General features: G+C 63.4%; 1 protein-coding gene across 1 annotated transcript in view; it reads right to left on the bottom strand.

Annotated features, from left to right (window-relative positions):
* Positions 1–10,683, bottom strand: part of FOXO6 (forkhead box O6) — a 38,890-nt gene extending 28,207 nt beyond the window's left edge. The window contains exon 1 of the mRNA XM_037381842.1: positions 10,249–10,683. Coding sequence (XP_037237739.1) covers positions 10,249–10,683 — 435 coding nt within the window. The remainder of the gene's footprint in view (positions 1–10,248) is intronic.
* Positions 10,684–15,049: the final 4,366 nt, after the last annotated feature.

Genomic DNA, 15,049 nt, shown 5'->3' with positions numbered 1-15,049 from the left:
AATAATTGGCACAATAATTGTGTTACACCTAGGGAAGGGTGTAAGCAAAAAGCCCTGCAAAAGAGACTCTTTGTCTTTGCTTTTTTGTTTTCTCTCCAGCTCGCAGGTAATACCCAGGAATGGGCAAACCCTCTTTTAATGGACTCTTAATAATGCTGTAATTTCCCTTTGCAGGGAAAGTTTTCCAAACAGTCAAAGATTCAAAACAAAGCAATGATTGTTCCTATTAGCATTAAATTCTACTCTGGGAGAGAGAATAAATCAAGCAAGGGGATTCAATTCAAAACAGAACTATAAAAAATCCAATAATGATTTTTTAATATTAATAAGAAAAATATATTGTTATGCACCCTTAGCATTTAAACTTCTAATCCAATCAGCGCAAAGTGCAGAGATAAATCACAGCCACAGAGGAGAAGGGAACAACCATCAAGCAGGCAGCAATAAAATGCTGTCTTACATCCCTGGGACAGGCATAGGTTTGACAGTCTCAAAAAAAAAAGCCAAAATTTATGAGCCTGTCGCTCCTCACGCTTGTTAATCCCTTCCCTGCATCTCTGCATGCGCCCTCCACCTGGGGCAGGGAGGGTGCACAGGCCGGCTGCGGGACAGGCAGGTTGCAGGCAGGAGGTGACACAGCCTGGCTGCCCGAACCCGCCGGTGGGCCATCGCGGAGCCGGGGACTTGCCCTTCATCCTGCTTAGACCTGCTCCTGGCAACCGCCAGCCCTCCGAAGGGCCGACCGGCCACACAGCGGGATGGGATGGCTCCTGGTGCCTGGCACCTGCCGGGGAAGGAGCCAGCGCACCCGCTGCTGAGGGAGGACACAAGCATGGTCCCAAGCCAGCGCTGTCCCAAGCGTGGCCCCCAGCATGGTCCCAGTTGCGGTAATCCCAGCTCTCCCATCCTCAGAGGCCGCACCAGGCATTTCCGATCCCACGCTACCAAACACACCCAAGAGCCCAGGGAAGGCTCCAGGGATGCTCAAAACTTCAGTGCACACTGACACGGTGCCCGCTGCCACCAGCACCAAAGGCCACCAGTATGGAGCCAATGGTACCCACAGGGTCCCCCCATCTGCCTCCGTTCCCATCCCCCATGCAGACGGGATGGCAGGCAGCCCTTCCCGCCCCACAGGTCCACCCCAGTGGAGCGGCAAAGCCACGTGCGTGGCCATGAAACCCCCCTGCGGAGCCAGCCACCCCGGTGGGCTAGGAGATGTCCCCTGCTTTGCCAGGGTTCCAGTCCAGCGATAACCCTGGCAAGGCTCCCCCCGCGGCTCCCGCCGTGCCACCCTTGTTGAACTCATTACAGATAACGGCTCCACAATTCACCGCTGACGCAGCCGGGCTATTCCCCCTGATTTATTGGCTCCAGCAGATGATGCGCTGCCACAGGGGCCAGCGATGAGCTTGGGTGTGCAGCGGAACACCAGGAAACGTGGCCAGCAGCTCTCAGGTCCCCTCAGGTGCCCCCAGACCTCGGTGCTCCTGCTGAAAGCAGCTACATCCAAGGGGAGGAAAATGCTGAACCATGGCAGCGGGAAGGAGCAGGGAAGCACTTGCGGCCGCAGTCCCGGCCATGCGATGGCCGAGGACAAAAGACATCTCAGCCACGCAGGGAGTTCCTGGCCATCTGGCAAACTGCTGATGCCACCAACCAGGGCAAGAGGGCATTTGGGGACAGGGGGACGCTCCCTGGGGCTTTGCTCCTGCTGGCTCCCAGCTGCTGAACTCCTGGGGGAGGCTGGGGTGTGTGCGTGTGTGGGGGTGTGTGTGTGCAAAGGATTAATTACAGTTATTACAGGTCCAAACCTGACATGGTGTGGAGCGTTTCTGCTCCACTTTTGCTTCAGATGGTTTGGGCAGAGGGTTGGGGGAGCAGGTACCAGGCTCGTCCCCATGCTCCCTAGCTTGGGACCTCGTTTGGGTCCCATGCAGCCAGTGACATCCCATCTCAGGGTAGCAGAGCTGCTCCCCGAGGAGCGGAGGGCACCCAAGCCCTCCTGGTACTTTCCGGTATGTTTTAAGGGCGGAAAAAAAAGAGCTGACACATCCCTGCACCTGGCTTTTGGGCTCTCCCACTGCCAGCAGCCAGGACTGAGGTAGCTGCACAGTCCTTCACGTGGAATAAGCAGCGGCACTGGGAGCACAAGGCTCCCTGGCTGGTCTACCCAGACAGGTGGCCCAGAGGCTCAGCCCTCCACCGAGGGGATGCCCAGCGAGCCCAAGGAGGAGGGAACCTGCATCCCACTATCCCTGCACTGCCCTGCCACCCCTGCAGCTGAAGGAGATGCCAGCGCTCCCTGGGGCAGCGTGGACACCAGCACATGGGACCGTGGCTGCAGAGTGCTTGGGGACCTTGGAGCGTGAGCAATGCCACCGCTCAGCGTTGCAAGGCTTTCCCGCTGGCTCTGAGCAGGAGCTGGCACCCTGGCATGCAGCACCCATCCCCGATACCATCCCCCGGGGCCCTCAGCAGAGCAAAGGCTGGGCCCGGAGCTGCCACAGCCTCGTGAGCGCCTGTCTGCTTCATACCCCGGTGCTGGCCCCTGCGGCAGCCTCCTCCCAGTCCCACAGGAGCAGAGCCAGACTCCCCGGGAGACACAAAGGCTGCCCTGGGGAGGGCGAGAGCTCTGGCAGGGCCAAGTTGCCCAGTCATGAGGCCACAGGCAAGGGGATGCTCCTCCCCGGGGGGCACCCAGAGCCCAGCTGAGGGGTACCGCCATGGGGTGGGTGCGCAGACCGGGGTTTGGGGTGAGGGGGATGTGAACTTTTGAACCAGCAGGCAGGAGATCAGTGCATTACCTTAACACAAGTTAAAAATAACCGTCTCGTCTCTTGAAATGAGCCTGTCTGCAATTACAGCTTGGCATGTCTGCTCCAGAGCGTCCCTGGGCTGGCACTGCGCCAGGTGGCAGGCAGCTCCAAACAACCCTCGCCTTTCTTCTCTTTCTTGGGGTTGGCTTCCCCCCCTCCCTTCCCAGTAAATCCAAGGTGGCTGCTCAGCACCCCAGCTCAGGCTCCCCACCACACACTGACCCAGTGTCATATTTTCCAAAGCACCCAGCCCCTGCAGTACCCACCGCCCCATGGCAAGGCCATGTCACCCCTCCCTGGTCCCCAAGGACAGGGGGATGCTGCCATCAGCCCATGCTCCCAGTAGGGCCGTGCAGTGGTGCAAGCCAGCCCAAGGTGGGCTCAAGGCTCCTTCCCCACACTGCCCTTGCACACCTGATGCACATCTGACTACAACGTGCAGGTGTGAGCACACACAGCAGTGCACGTGGCAAGCCCAGCACACGAGTCATGTGTGCACATGCCCTGCCCCAAATGCACACGCACAAGTGTGCAAGGGAACACGGGCAAATTCAGACATGTGCACAGGCAGTGGATGCCCTGCGGCATTGCTGCCTGCAGCTCCCTGTGCTCTGCCCTGCTCTGTGGGCAGGCACAGAGCAGGGTTTGCCTGCACCAGGGTATCAAGGTGGCGGAGCAATCGCCCCACATACCCCCATTGCCAGCAGCCAGGGCTGTCTGGGAAACCTCTTCTGCCCCCCAGGCTCCAGGAGAGCAGTGAGCCACGCTGCATTGCTGCTGCATCCCTGGCTCATTGGGTGCAAAGTGCTCTCAAGCCTGGCACCCATGTCCAGAGGGCCAACAAAGCCCAGGAACCTCCCTGCTGCCAAGCCCCGGCACAGGGCATAGCCCCGATGGGCACAGCTGGACGCACAGGGTGCCAGTGGGGTGCTGGGGATGGGAAGGGTAAGCCCACTCTTGAAAAAGCAGGCATCAGCCATGCACACCCCAACATCACCCCATCCTGCTGCTAACACCCCTGGGGCAGCCCCCCACCCCACAGAAGAGCAGTGGTCCTGGCAGGGCTGGACACCCCATGGCCAGTCCCATAGCAGACAGCAGCTCAGGGATGTTCCAGAATGCTGGAGCACCATCACTGGGAGGGAAGGGACCAGCCTGCTTTGGGGGGTCCCCATACCCCCTCCCAACATCGGCTCCCTCCTCCTCTCTGCAGCGGGTGAAAGCAAGCTTTGTGCTGGGGCTTTCAGTTCTCCTGGCTGGCGCCCAGCCAAGGCACCACATAATAATGAACAGATGCTGTCCAAAATGAGCTTCAGCAGCAGACAGGCGAGCCTTTCCGCGTGTCCTTCTGTAACCCAAAGTGCCTTTCACCTCGGCACTAATCAGGCACCTTCAGCAGGAGAGAGGAGCCAACGGGAAGTGTCAGGCTAATTATAAGTAATGCGATCGGGGAGTGGTGAGCCCACCACCATGGGCACAGGAGGGCTGTGGAGTGGCAGGACGAGGGGGAGACCCCACACCCAGCTCCAGGGCATCCCCACGTGAGACCCAGGGGCAGTGGGGCTTGGGGTGGACCTCGGGGATGGAGGGGGCAGCCTGTGGCTGGCAGTCCGACCGTGCCCAGACCCTGCTGCAGCAGTGGAGAGATTCATCCCCCTCCAGTGTGCTTCTGCGAGGACACGGTGGTGACAGGTGTCCAACCCGCTCCCTAAGCCCAGGGGACCTCCCACAGCTGGCAGCATCCCGGTGAGGATCCCACCGGGATGGGAAGCCGGGCCAAGGATCTCCAGCTCACTCCTGTATCACACCTGGCCTGACCCACTGGGGGCACAGCCCCCCTGCAAAATATTTGAGTTTTTTTAAGCACAATGCCAAACACCAGGAAATTCGTTTCCCAGCCCAGGATGCTGGTCCTCCCATCACAGCACCCAGCAAGCAGGAGGGAGGGATACACACAGGGAGCTGTGCGTGGGGACGGACGGAGATAATGCCGGGCTGCGAGCGCTATTCTAGTCCATAGGATCTTAACTGTAGTTTATATTCCAGCAGTTATTAAAAATAAAGGGGGGAGAGTGGGGGGGAAAGCTAAGATCAGAGCAAGCTGTTCATTTGGAGCCTTTCCCTTGGGTTTAATAAAGCCCCACTCACTGCTGTAGTATCATTTTTATGCTATCATAAAGCCGGACCATTTAGCAGGTTTGTGTTACTTCAGCAGTTAGCGCTGCATGAAAAGTGATTCCAGAAGAATGGGGGGGGGGTGGGTGTGGGGTGCGGGAATTAGAATGAAGATGAAAATCTCCAAAAGGAGAGAGAAAAATGAGGCAGGAAGGAGGAGAGGAGCCTGGGGGATTCCTCACAGACATGCCGCCAGCAGCACCAGAGCACATCACAGCAGCTTGGAGCAGGGAGTGAGTGGGCTCCCCTGTCCCTATGCAAAGCTGGAGACAAGTGTGGAGTCCCCTGCTCCAGCCCTGGGATGCTGAAGGGTCGGGTACCCCAGCTGAGCATCCCGGGGCACCCTGCCTGTGCTGTGGGAAAGGGCCGGAGGGGTCCCCTTACATCAGGGGGACCTTCAGGGGCATCTCACTTGTGGGGACTGGAGAGCCGGGGTGGCTTATCCAGGGGCTCTTTGGGGGATGAAGCAGAGGGCTTCTCCTGAGGTGAAGAAGCCAGCAGCTCCTCCCAGCCCTGCTCACCCCTGGGACGGCCGGGCTCTCCCAGCCCCTCTGCTCCGGGCCATGGGCAGCTCTCCGGGAGCATCGGGCTCTCCATGCTGCTGGAAAAATCTCCATATATGGAGAGGATGGGGATGACGAGCCGAGCCAAACCGCCCCACAATGAGCCCTGGCTGGGCAGCCCCCATGCAGACCCCCACGAGACCCCCCAGGGCTAGGTGGCACATGCTGCTCATCCCAGTGTGGCCAGGAGCAAGCCTGCTGTGTGCCCCCAGAGCCACATGACCCCAACTGCCCCATAACTGCCCCCTTCGCCGCTGTGCCATCCCCCCGCGGCACCGCTGGCACCCGGGCTGCCCTCCGCAAGGGGGAAGTTGTCCCCATTAGTCCCAGGTGCTGGTTTTGAGCCTCTCCAGCCACACCAGGCAACATTCCAGGCAGAAGCATTAGCCACCATCTAAGAGGGGAAGGGCAGGGGGTGGCAGCAGGGACAGAGCACGCACAGCCAGGAGCAGCTCCCCTGAAGGATGCTCTTGCCATGCCCTGTGGGGTCGTGCTCCCGGACAGAGCTATGGCTCTGCCCCCCTGGGGTCTCCATGCCCAGCAAGGAGGTGAAGCACCCCAGTACACACCAAACCCTTGGGCAGCGCAGGGCACTCAGACCACGCTCCTACCCAAACACTCTTTCCACCCCTTTTTTTCCCTAGCTCAGTTCCATCCTGCCCTGCAAGGGGTCAAGGACACTTGGGGGTGGTGGCAGGGTGTCTGCATGGCAGCCCCCAGCACCAAGCACACAGTGCTCCCAGCTCCCACAGGCCAGCAGGAGCCAGCAGCTCCGGTCCCCCATGCTGGGAACAGCCGCCACGCTTCCGACCCAGCAATATAAAGGAGGAGGAGGTGTAGGGGAGGGCTGGAAAATTAAGGTTTTCAGCACTGTCAGAGCCACATCAAACAGGCATCCACCAGCTGATTGCTTGATTGTTATATTTTGGATGTCAAACCGGAGCAAGCAGAAACCTTTAAAATGCATCAGTGCTGCTGCCTTTTTGACGAAGGGTGTTGGTTTCCCATTAACAAGTGGAAAGCGTGAGCTGGAGCAGAAAACTTCAAGCGCTTTGGAATTGATAAAATAACAACTCCCTAATTAAGCAGAACTGTCAGTCAACGGGTGCCTGCTGCCCTGCATCGGGAAGCATCAGCATCAGCTCCCAGTGCACGAGTCCAACATGCCGACCCAGCCCACCACGGCACAGGAGCACAGAGGGATGGGTATCCCAGCGGCCACAGCATTCCCCCCTCCCCGTTAAGACAGAGCTGGGTCCTGGTCGAGCACGGCTGAGGCTTTCAGATACTGTGCCTCAGTCTACCTCGCCATAAAACCATGCGATGCAACTGGCAGCTTGGCAAGGAAGCAGAGGCCTGACCCCAGAAGGCACCTCGTGCCAGCATCCCTCCCCTCTGAGCGGTAACTAACGAGCCTGGGGGAATGTATCACCAATGGGCACATTGGACACCGCAGCCAGGTGCGGGTGCAACACCCCCACAGCCACTGGATGCAGGAAGGGGTCCTGCTAGGAAAGTCCCCCCAGTGCTGGAGCAGGGCAGGGAGGGTCCTGCCACACCAGCAGCAGCACAGCCTGTGCCCGTGGGGATGCCGTGCCCTCGGCTGGCCTCCCAGACCTCCATCATCCCCGCTCTCCGAGGCATGGGGAGGCTGTGAAGGAGCTAATTAAAGGAGCAGCAGTCCATTACCCGAGACCCCCCTTCCACACTGCTGTGCTGGGTAATGAAATGCTTTAAATCCACCACGCTTCTCCCAGGCCTGGGGCAGGAAGGACGTGGCATCTCCAGGGGCTCTTTCATAAGCCACCAGCAGCTTGTTACCACAAAATTGACTGCCCAGCACTCTGGGAGCTCCCTCAGCACCAGCAGCTGCCAGCCTGCCCTGGTGAGGGGTGCACAGGGGTCACCCAGGGGTCCAGAACAGGGGACAGCCAGGAGAGACATGGGGCTGTCAGGAGGGCATTTAAACCCTGACATGCTGGTGTCGAACAAGACCACCAAGCAAAGGGGGAACACCCCTGCATCTTCTTGCCCCGGGCTCTTGCCAGCCCTCGTACTGCCAGCCCAGGCTGTGGATCAGGCACCTGCAGCACCAGGAAAGGCCCCAGGGCGCCCACCCCAGTGGGTAGGCGGGGCAGGCAGGGCATTCTGCTGGGCAGCCCCAGCCCTCCCGTCTGCCTTGTGACCAGCCGAGCGCTGGGCTGGGAGGTTTAAGCCACAGACAATGTGGGGCAAGGGGCTGCCAGGAGGGAGCAGGCAGCAGCAGTGCAGCCCAGAGGACACAGGCAGAGCCACGGCGTAGCTGCTCCGACCGGCGACGGGCCAGGAGGGCAGAGAGCATCCCACCCCAGGGTGCACCCAGGCAAACAACCCACCCGAGTGAGCAGCCCCTGCCAATGCCCCTTCGGGTCCAACAGCAGCTCGACACCAAAGCTGTCCTCCCTGTTTGCACATCACACACCACAAAGCCTCCAGGGACGCAGTCCCCCTCGAGAAAGCCACCAAACCCCGCACCAGGTGATGGGACTCCATTGGTGGCACCTCAGGCAGTGCCGGTGTGGGGACGCAGACCAGGCATTGTTGCTACAACTGGGGACACCAGGACAGCGTGGGGGGCAAGGGACAGGTTGCTCCCACACGCTCCCTGGTGGAGGCTCTGCCAAGGAGAAGGTGTTGGCCCTCCCGTGGGTCTGGGACGCATCGGGACCCCCGGGTGACAGCTGCCGCGGGGGAAGGCCACTCCAGCTCTCCAGGGAGGATGCCCTCGAGGGTTGCCTCTCCAGGGCTGATGCGGGCACGCAATGCTGCTGCTGTCACAGCCTGTCCTTGCCCAGGGGCCAAAAGCCGGTGCTGGTGTAGGCGGGACGGGAAGCCTGTGCCACCTTGCACACCCGCACAGACACACCCATGCATTGCCACTGTCCCCTGTGCAAGCCCTGGCACGCCCAGGGAGGACACGGCTCGCTCCTCTGTCCCGTGCAAGCCGTGGCTGGATCAACCCCCAGCACAGGCCGCGACAAGGATGGCTGCTGTCCCCGCTGTCCCCAGCCAGGGTCCTTCCCGCCCAGGGAGGGCTTTGCTCCATGGCTTTGGCTCGTGTGCCAGCACTGGGAGACACGAGCAGCCCCCTTCCCCGTCCTGCCCGGCCGCAGCTGGGCACACAGACCCTGTTCACGGCCCCATGCCCTCGCCCTCACTCACCCGGGCTGCCCTTCAGGGACACCCGCCTGGGGGGATCCCCAAACATCCCAGACCCCAGTGACAGGCACAGCTGCCTGGGACTCCCTTCACTCCTCATCCCAGCCCTCCTGGCCACCAGTCCAGAGCCCAAATCAAACCTCCCCAGCATGTCCCCAGACCCCATCAGTGCGTGCTGCCCGCTGTCCCTGCTGGGTGCAAGACTTGGGGGGACCCTTCTCCCCCCATGCACACCCACAGCCATGCAGGTCTCACCCCAGGTGGATGTTTTAGAGACCCCCACGCAACTGCCACCTCCTGCCACCTCCACAGCCCCCGACACCATGCCCCAGTGAACGTCTGCCATGGGGGGACACCGGCTGCCCCCTGCCCACCCCTCCCAAGTGAGGCAAGGTGGAGAGGATGCCCAGCGTCCACACAACGCCAGCTCCCACGGCCTGGCCACAGGTGCCACAGACAGACAGAGTCCGGCCTCCCTGCCCCAAAAGGGCCCCGTCTGCACCCCAAAAGGACCCCCCAAGGCAGGCCAGAGTCTGGCCGCCTCCGCCGGAGCCAGGGCATGCCTGCCAGGACCGCAGGCTGGTATCGGAGCCCCTGAAGCCTCGTTACACACTAATCACACTGGAGGTGACAGGGCTTAGGGGAGGGCTTAAGAGAAACCGTCTCCTTTTTACTGACACCATCTGGACACAGGCAATTGCTTCCCCCTTCCCAGCGCAAAGCCAGCCGAGCGTCAGCCGGAGGGGCACGGGCTGGTGTGACCCCCCCCCCAAGCACCTGACACCCTCCGTGCCCTCACCCAGTGCTCCGGGGAGGTGGGTACGATGTATCGCCTGCTCGCCCCAAGCGTGGGGGGGATTACTGCCCGCACCAGGGATTTCTCACAAGCCCACAGTGCCACCCGGGAGCAGAGCCCAGGGATGCCGGTGTGGAACCTTGGGGGCCGCATGCTGCCTGCGTGGCCCCCCGGGGAGGGGGACACAGCCCTGTGGAAGGCAGGGCAGCCAAGCTGGATAAAAGCCAGCCTGGAGACACCTGTTTTGGGGGACAGCCCTCCCTCGGGCCGCCCCCCAGGCACACCACTGCTGCTCTGGGACCTGGCACGCCTGGGGTCCCCGCAGGCAGGGCCGTGGCAGCGAGGTTGTCACCACCATACCCCGGTGCTCACGCGGCAGAGGAGAGCGGGCACGACCCCCTTGCCTGCTGCCACCCCCCTGCCCCTGCCGTGCCGGGGGGGCTGGCGGCATGGTGCTCCAGGCTCTGCTCCCGGCCAGCAGGCCACACTCACCCCGCTTCCAACGGGCAAATACCCCAAAACTTAACCGAGCCCTTACCCCCCCACACACCCCCTAGACCGTGAGGAAAGCGGGGATCCCCCAAACCTCCCAGCCCACGGGAAGCATCCAAGCCCCGGTGCGCCTGCGGGAGTGGGGCGGGGGGGGGGGGGGGGGGGGGAAGTTGAGCCGGGGGGTCGCGTCGGGGGGGTCGGGTACCTTCCAGCCGGCCGAGCTGTTGCTGTCTCCTTTATCCTTAAAGTAGGGGACGTATCGCACCATCCAGTCGTAGATCTGCGAGAGGGTGAGGCGCTTCTCCGGCGAGCTCTCGATGGCTTTGGTGATGAGGTCGGCATAGGAGAGGTTGCCCCAGGCGTTCCGCCGGGAGGTCTTGGCCTTGCGGAGCTGCCCGACGTCCGCGCCGGGGGGCGGCAGGGGGGCGGCGGCGGGTCTGCGCTCCGCCGGGGCCGCCGCGTTCTCGGCTCCCTCCCCGCCGCCGGCCGCCAGCGCCGGGGGTCCCCCCGCCGCGCCCCCATCCTCCTCCTCCGCCGCGAAGTCGGGGTGGGGGAGAGGCCAAGTGCAGGACCGGGGCCGGCTCTGCGGCTCGAAATCCGGGTCGATCTCCACCTGATGCGCCTGGAGCTTTTCTTCCATGGTCCCCTCCCCGCCTCTCCCGCCCCCCCCCCCCCCCCCCCCCCCGACAACCCCCTCCCCGGAGTTACGGTCGGTTTCCACCCAAAAAAAGAAAAGGAAAAAAAAAAAAACACAAAAAAAAACACCAAAAACACGAGAGGGAGAGGAGTGCGAAGAAGGGCTCCAAGCTCGGATGGAGCGGGAGAAGGGGAGGAGGAGCCGCTCCGTGCGCCGGGTCCTGGCGGGCGCAGCCCGAAGTCCGGCGGAGCTCTAGGAGGCGGCTGTGCCCGGCTCCGCGCCGGGAAGCGTGAGGCTAACGGGAGACGAGCCGGGGAGGATGCTGCATATTCGTCGGTCGCCTCTCAAGCCCCGGGCGAGACGGGGGGGGTGGATTTTGGTTTGGTTTTTGTTTTTTGTTTTGTTTTGTTTTTGTTTTTGTTTTACCGGCCGCGGAGCTCCGGAGTTGTTCCCGGCACGTTGGCCAGCGGGGCGGCTGCGGGCGGGCAGGGCGCGGGGGCTGCCGCATCCATCGGCGGAGGCTGCACCGGGCTGACGGCGCGGTCAGGCAGCAACAGATGAACCGGAGAGACCGGCGGCGGGCGGCATCCTCGGCCGGGGGACCGGCGTGCTCCGGCGCCGGGGCACCTGGGCGGGAAGAAGCGGGATGGAGGTGGGCAGGGAGCCTCCGGCACGGCGGCCGCGCAGCCTCCCCCCCGGGGCGGCTGGGGGCCGCGGCGGGCGGCCCGGCGCTAAGTCCGGCGGCGCGGCGGAGCCATGCTGGCGGGGCGGCACGCACCTGACAGCGCCGGGCGAGGGCGGCGGCGGGCGGGCGGCGGGCGGCTCCCCGCCCCTACGCCCCCCCGCTCCGTTTCAGCGGCCGCGCACCTGCCCGCCGCCGCCGCCGCCGCCGCGCTGCCGCCACGGCGCGGGCGGGCCACATTGCCGGGGCGGCCGCCGTTCGCTTGCTCCCTCCCTCCCTCCGCCGTGCCCGGCCCCGAATGCGGCCGCCGCCGTGACACAGGGGGAGGGCCCGGAGGGGCGGGGGAGGGCGGGGGAGGGGAGTGCCCCGGCGCCGGGCGGGACGGAGCGGAGCGGGGGAGCCCCAGCCCCGGCCCCCGCCCCGGCCCCGCCACCGCCGCCGGCCCCACGTGCGCCCCGGGCGCCCCCCATTGTTGCCCCGAGCCGCCGCCGTCGCCTCATTGGCGGGAGGTGCCCGGCGGACACGCCCCCCCCGCCCGCCTATTGGCGCGGCGCCGGCGGGACGCTCGGCGGAGGGGGGGGATTGGAGAGGGCGGGTGACGTCAGGGGTGCCGGCTGCATCCGCGCGTCACCCCGGGCAACGCCGCCGCCGCGGCCGCGCGGAGGAACACGCCCCTTTACTACGGGCCACGCCCCCGATCCCACGCCCCCCGCTGACAGACCACGCCCTCGGAGGCACGCCCCCGAGCCCCTCCCCTTCATTGGTCCCGGCGGGGCCGGTGACTCCCCGTGACGTCACTGCGGGGGCATGTGATGACCATGAGGTCAGAGCCACGAAGCACACCCGGGGCCGGGGTGGAGGCCCGCAGCCCCCCCAGCTCCCCGCCGCCCCCCCAGCTCCCCGCCAGGCCCAGCAGGGCAGGGGGCAGCCCCTGGCACCGCAGCCCACCTTACCCCGCCCGCGGGCCGCTGCCCTGCCTGTGCCCTGGCACCCCCTGCTCCTGCCCTCGCACCCGCCTCTGCCGCTGCACCCGCTGGGGACACACTCGTGACCCCTGCCTGCACCCACCTGGCCGCCTGCCCCTCGGCGTGCATCCCCCCGGGACGCACACCCACCCCAGCACCCACTGGGGACACATGCCTCACTGCACCCACCGGGGACAGGGGTGTCAGCAGCTGTGTCCCCCCTTGCCCCCTCCCCACGCAGCCTGTCTCCCCTGTGTGTCCCCAGGGGCTGCTGCCTGCCTGCCTGCCCCACACTGCCCACTCCGACTGCCCGCCTGCCCCAATGGCCCTGGGGACGCTGTCACCCAGCGCCCTGGGTCGCTCCGGGGCTTTGTCACCCTGCTGCCACCAGCCATGCCTCTGATGGAGTCTTCAGTGCCAGTGTCACACATGGCGCTGTCCCTGCGGTGCCCGGGGCCGGGCCAAGGCTCCCCAGGCAGCGCGGCTGCAGGCAGCTCCGCTAGCCTCAAGGCTCTGGTCCGGTGGTCCGGCGTGGAAGGGACCCCGAGGGTACAATGACAGGGTCAATACGATACAATACCCAGGAGAGGCTGCACACGTGCCCCGTTCCGCACTGCCGGCCAAGGGGCAGCGGTGTCTCTGGGTGCCCCCGCTGTCCCCCCGGCTGGGGGCTGGGGTGTTGTGCTCCCTGACCCCTGGCCACACCGGGGGACCTGCTGACCCAGCCCCGTGGCGACTGGTTCAGCTGGTGCAGGCGGGCTGAGCCGGGCCAGCCCCAGCCATGCCCACCTGGCCACGCACCCCCGACTCCACAGACCCCAGGGTGCATGAGCCTCCACACCTCGTTCTGCCTCCCTCCTTCCCGGAACGTTTCTCCTGGGATCTCTCCCAAATTTCCCTTGCTATGGTTTACACCCACAGTCTCCTTCCCCTGCCGCGAGGGCCCAGAAGCAGGATCGTTCCCGCCTCTCTCAGCAGCCTTTTGCCCACTTGGAGCCTGGCGGAGTTTCTTACCTTGCTCTTGCCTTTATTAGCCGAAACCCTCCCACATTTCTTACCTGCTCCTCCAAGCCTTGATTTTCCAGCCCAGGCTCAGCTCCCCAGTGCCAAGCCGAGCAGGAGGGTCCCAGCCCGCACAGCCCTGCCCATACTGCTCCTGCCGGTGCCTCTCCCTGCCCGGTGCTGCTCAGTTTCTCCCGCAGCATTTCTTCTCCTCCACTGCAGCAGATGCATCGCCCTACGGTCACCCTAAGCCACCTCATCCCTTGGGCAATGGCACTGAGACCTCCCTGCCCACGCTGCCAGGTCTCCCCAGTGCTTGATCAATAACGCTGCAGAAACGTGCTGGTCTTGCTCACCTGCCACCTCAGTTTCCCCACCTGTAAAGCAGCATTTACCTTTGCAGACAGGGGTGGCTGCTGGTGGCAAAGGTCACAGGCAGGCAGTGGATGGCTTCATGGCTCCTCACACCTGACAGTGACCAGAGCTGCCTGGCACTCCCATCCCTGCCTTGCCCAGGGTCTCATCCCTGGCTTCCTTGCCCAGCCCCGAGGGTGCAGAGCAGCAAGTTTCTGGGTGCACATGGCCTCAGCACAGGCACCCGCAGGGCTGGGGTGCACAGAGGTGGGGGTTCAGCTCTCTACCCCGCAGCAGCAGCAGCGTGGGGCTGGCTTCCAGCATCACCTTCCCAAGCACCTGGTTAATTATCACTTAACTGCCTGGCACCAGGCAGGAGCATCTCTATTAAGCCAGCTGCACGCTGCCACCGTCCCTGTTAAGCAGCAGGCCCTGCTGCTCATCCACCGCTTTATGGTAAGTCTCAGGAGCAGAGCTGGCGGGCACCGGGCTGCCACGTCTCTCCCGCACACCCCGGAGCGCTCCCTTGTCCCAGATGCCCCAACCCAGGTGCCAGGCACTCGCCACACTGCATGGGCTGTTTTGAAGCCCCCATCTCCTTCACCATCCCTGCTTGGGGGTGCCCAGCAGCACCGGGGTCCAGAGCAGAGCCCCGTGGGTGGTGATGGGGCTGCAGGAGCAGAGGAGGGACCACGCTGGAGGCAGACGGGGCTACCTGCCCATGCAAAAAATCAGTGGCAGGCTCCAAGGACTGCATTTGTGACTGATTTGTCTTGCCACCAAGGAAAAATCCAGTTTTCAGCATCACAACATGGAGTACCCTGCTGCAAGGGAGCTCCCCTGGCACTGCAGCCTGGCAGGGTGAGAGGGGAGCGGGCAGCAGCCAGGAGGAGGGGAGCACATCCTGGGTGCCCATCTCACCCCACGGCCCATCACCCTCACCTCAGGCCACCCCACCAGCCCCCTGATCCCAACAGGAATCAGCAGACAGGTTCTCCCACAGATGTCTGCACAGAGCTGAGGGGGCAAGTACCAAGCAAACCCCAGCAGCGGGCACAGTGTCTGCTCCGCGTTGGGAGGCAAAGCCACACGTGCAGCATGTCCTGTGAAATGAAAATTCGCCCGAATGCTAATTCAGGCCTTTGAAACACCGCGTGTGATGATCCAGCGTTGTCTCCTCGCAGAGTGCCTGGATGTCGCAGCGCAAAAGGATCTCAAGCGGCACGTATTAAAAAATACTTTCATGGAACATAAAGTGGAAGTAAGCGAATGAAATGATAAAGTCAAAATGAAATATTTTTACTTTCCTGAAATGAACTTGGTGTTTTGACATGATCGGAATAAACATTTTGACACTGCTGAAACA

The sequence above is a fragment of the Falco rusticolus genome, chromosome 3, assembly GCF_015220075.1.
Source record: "Falco rusticolus isolate bFalRus1 chromosome 3, bFalRus1.pri, whole genome shotgun sequence".
NCBI classification, from domain to species: domain Eukaryota; kingdom Metazoa; phylum Chordata; class Aves; order Falconiformes; family Falconidae; genus Falco; species Falco rusticolus.
The sequence above is the reverse complement of the archived record's forward strand: the minus strand, read 5'-3'. Positions and strand labels throughout refer to the sequence as shown.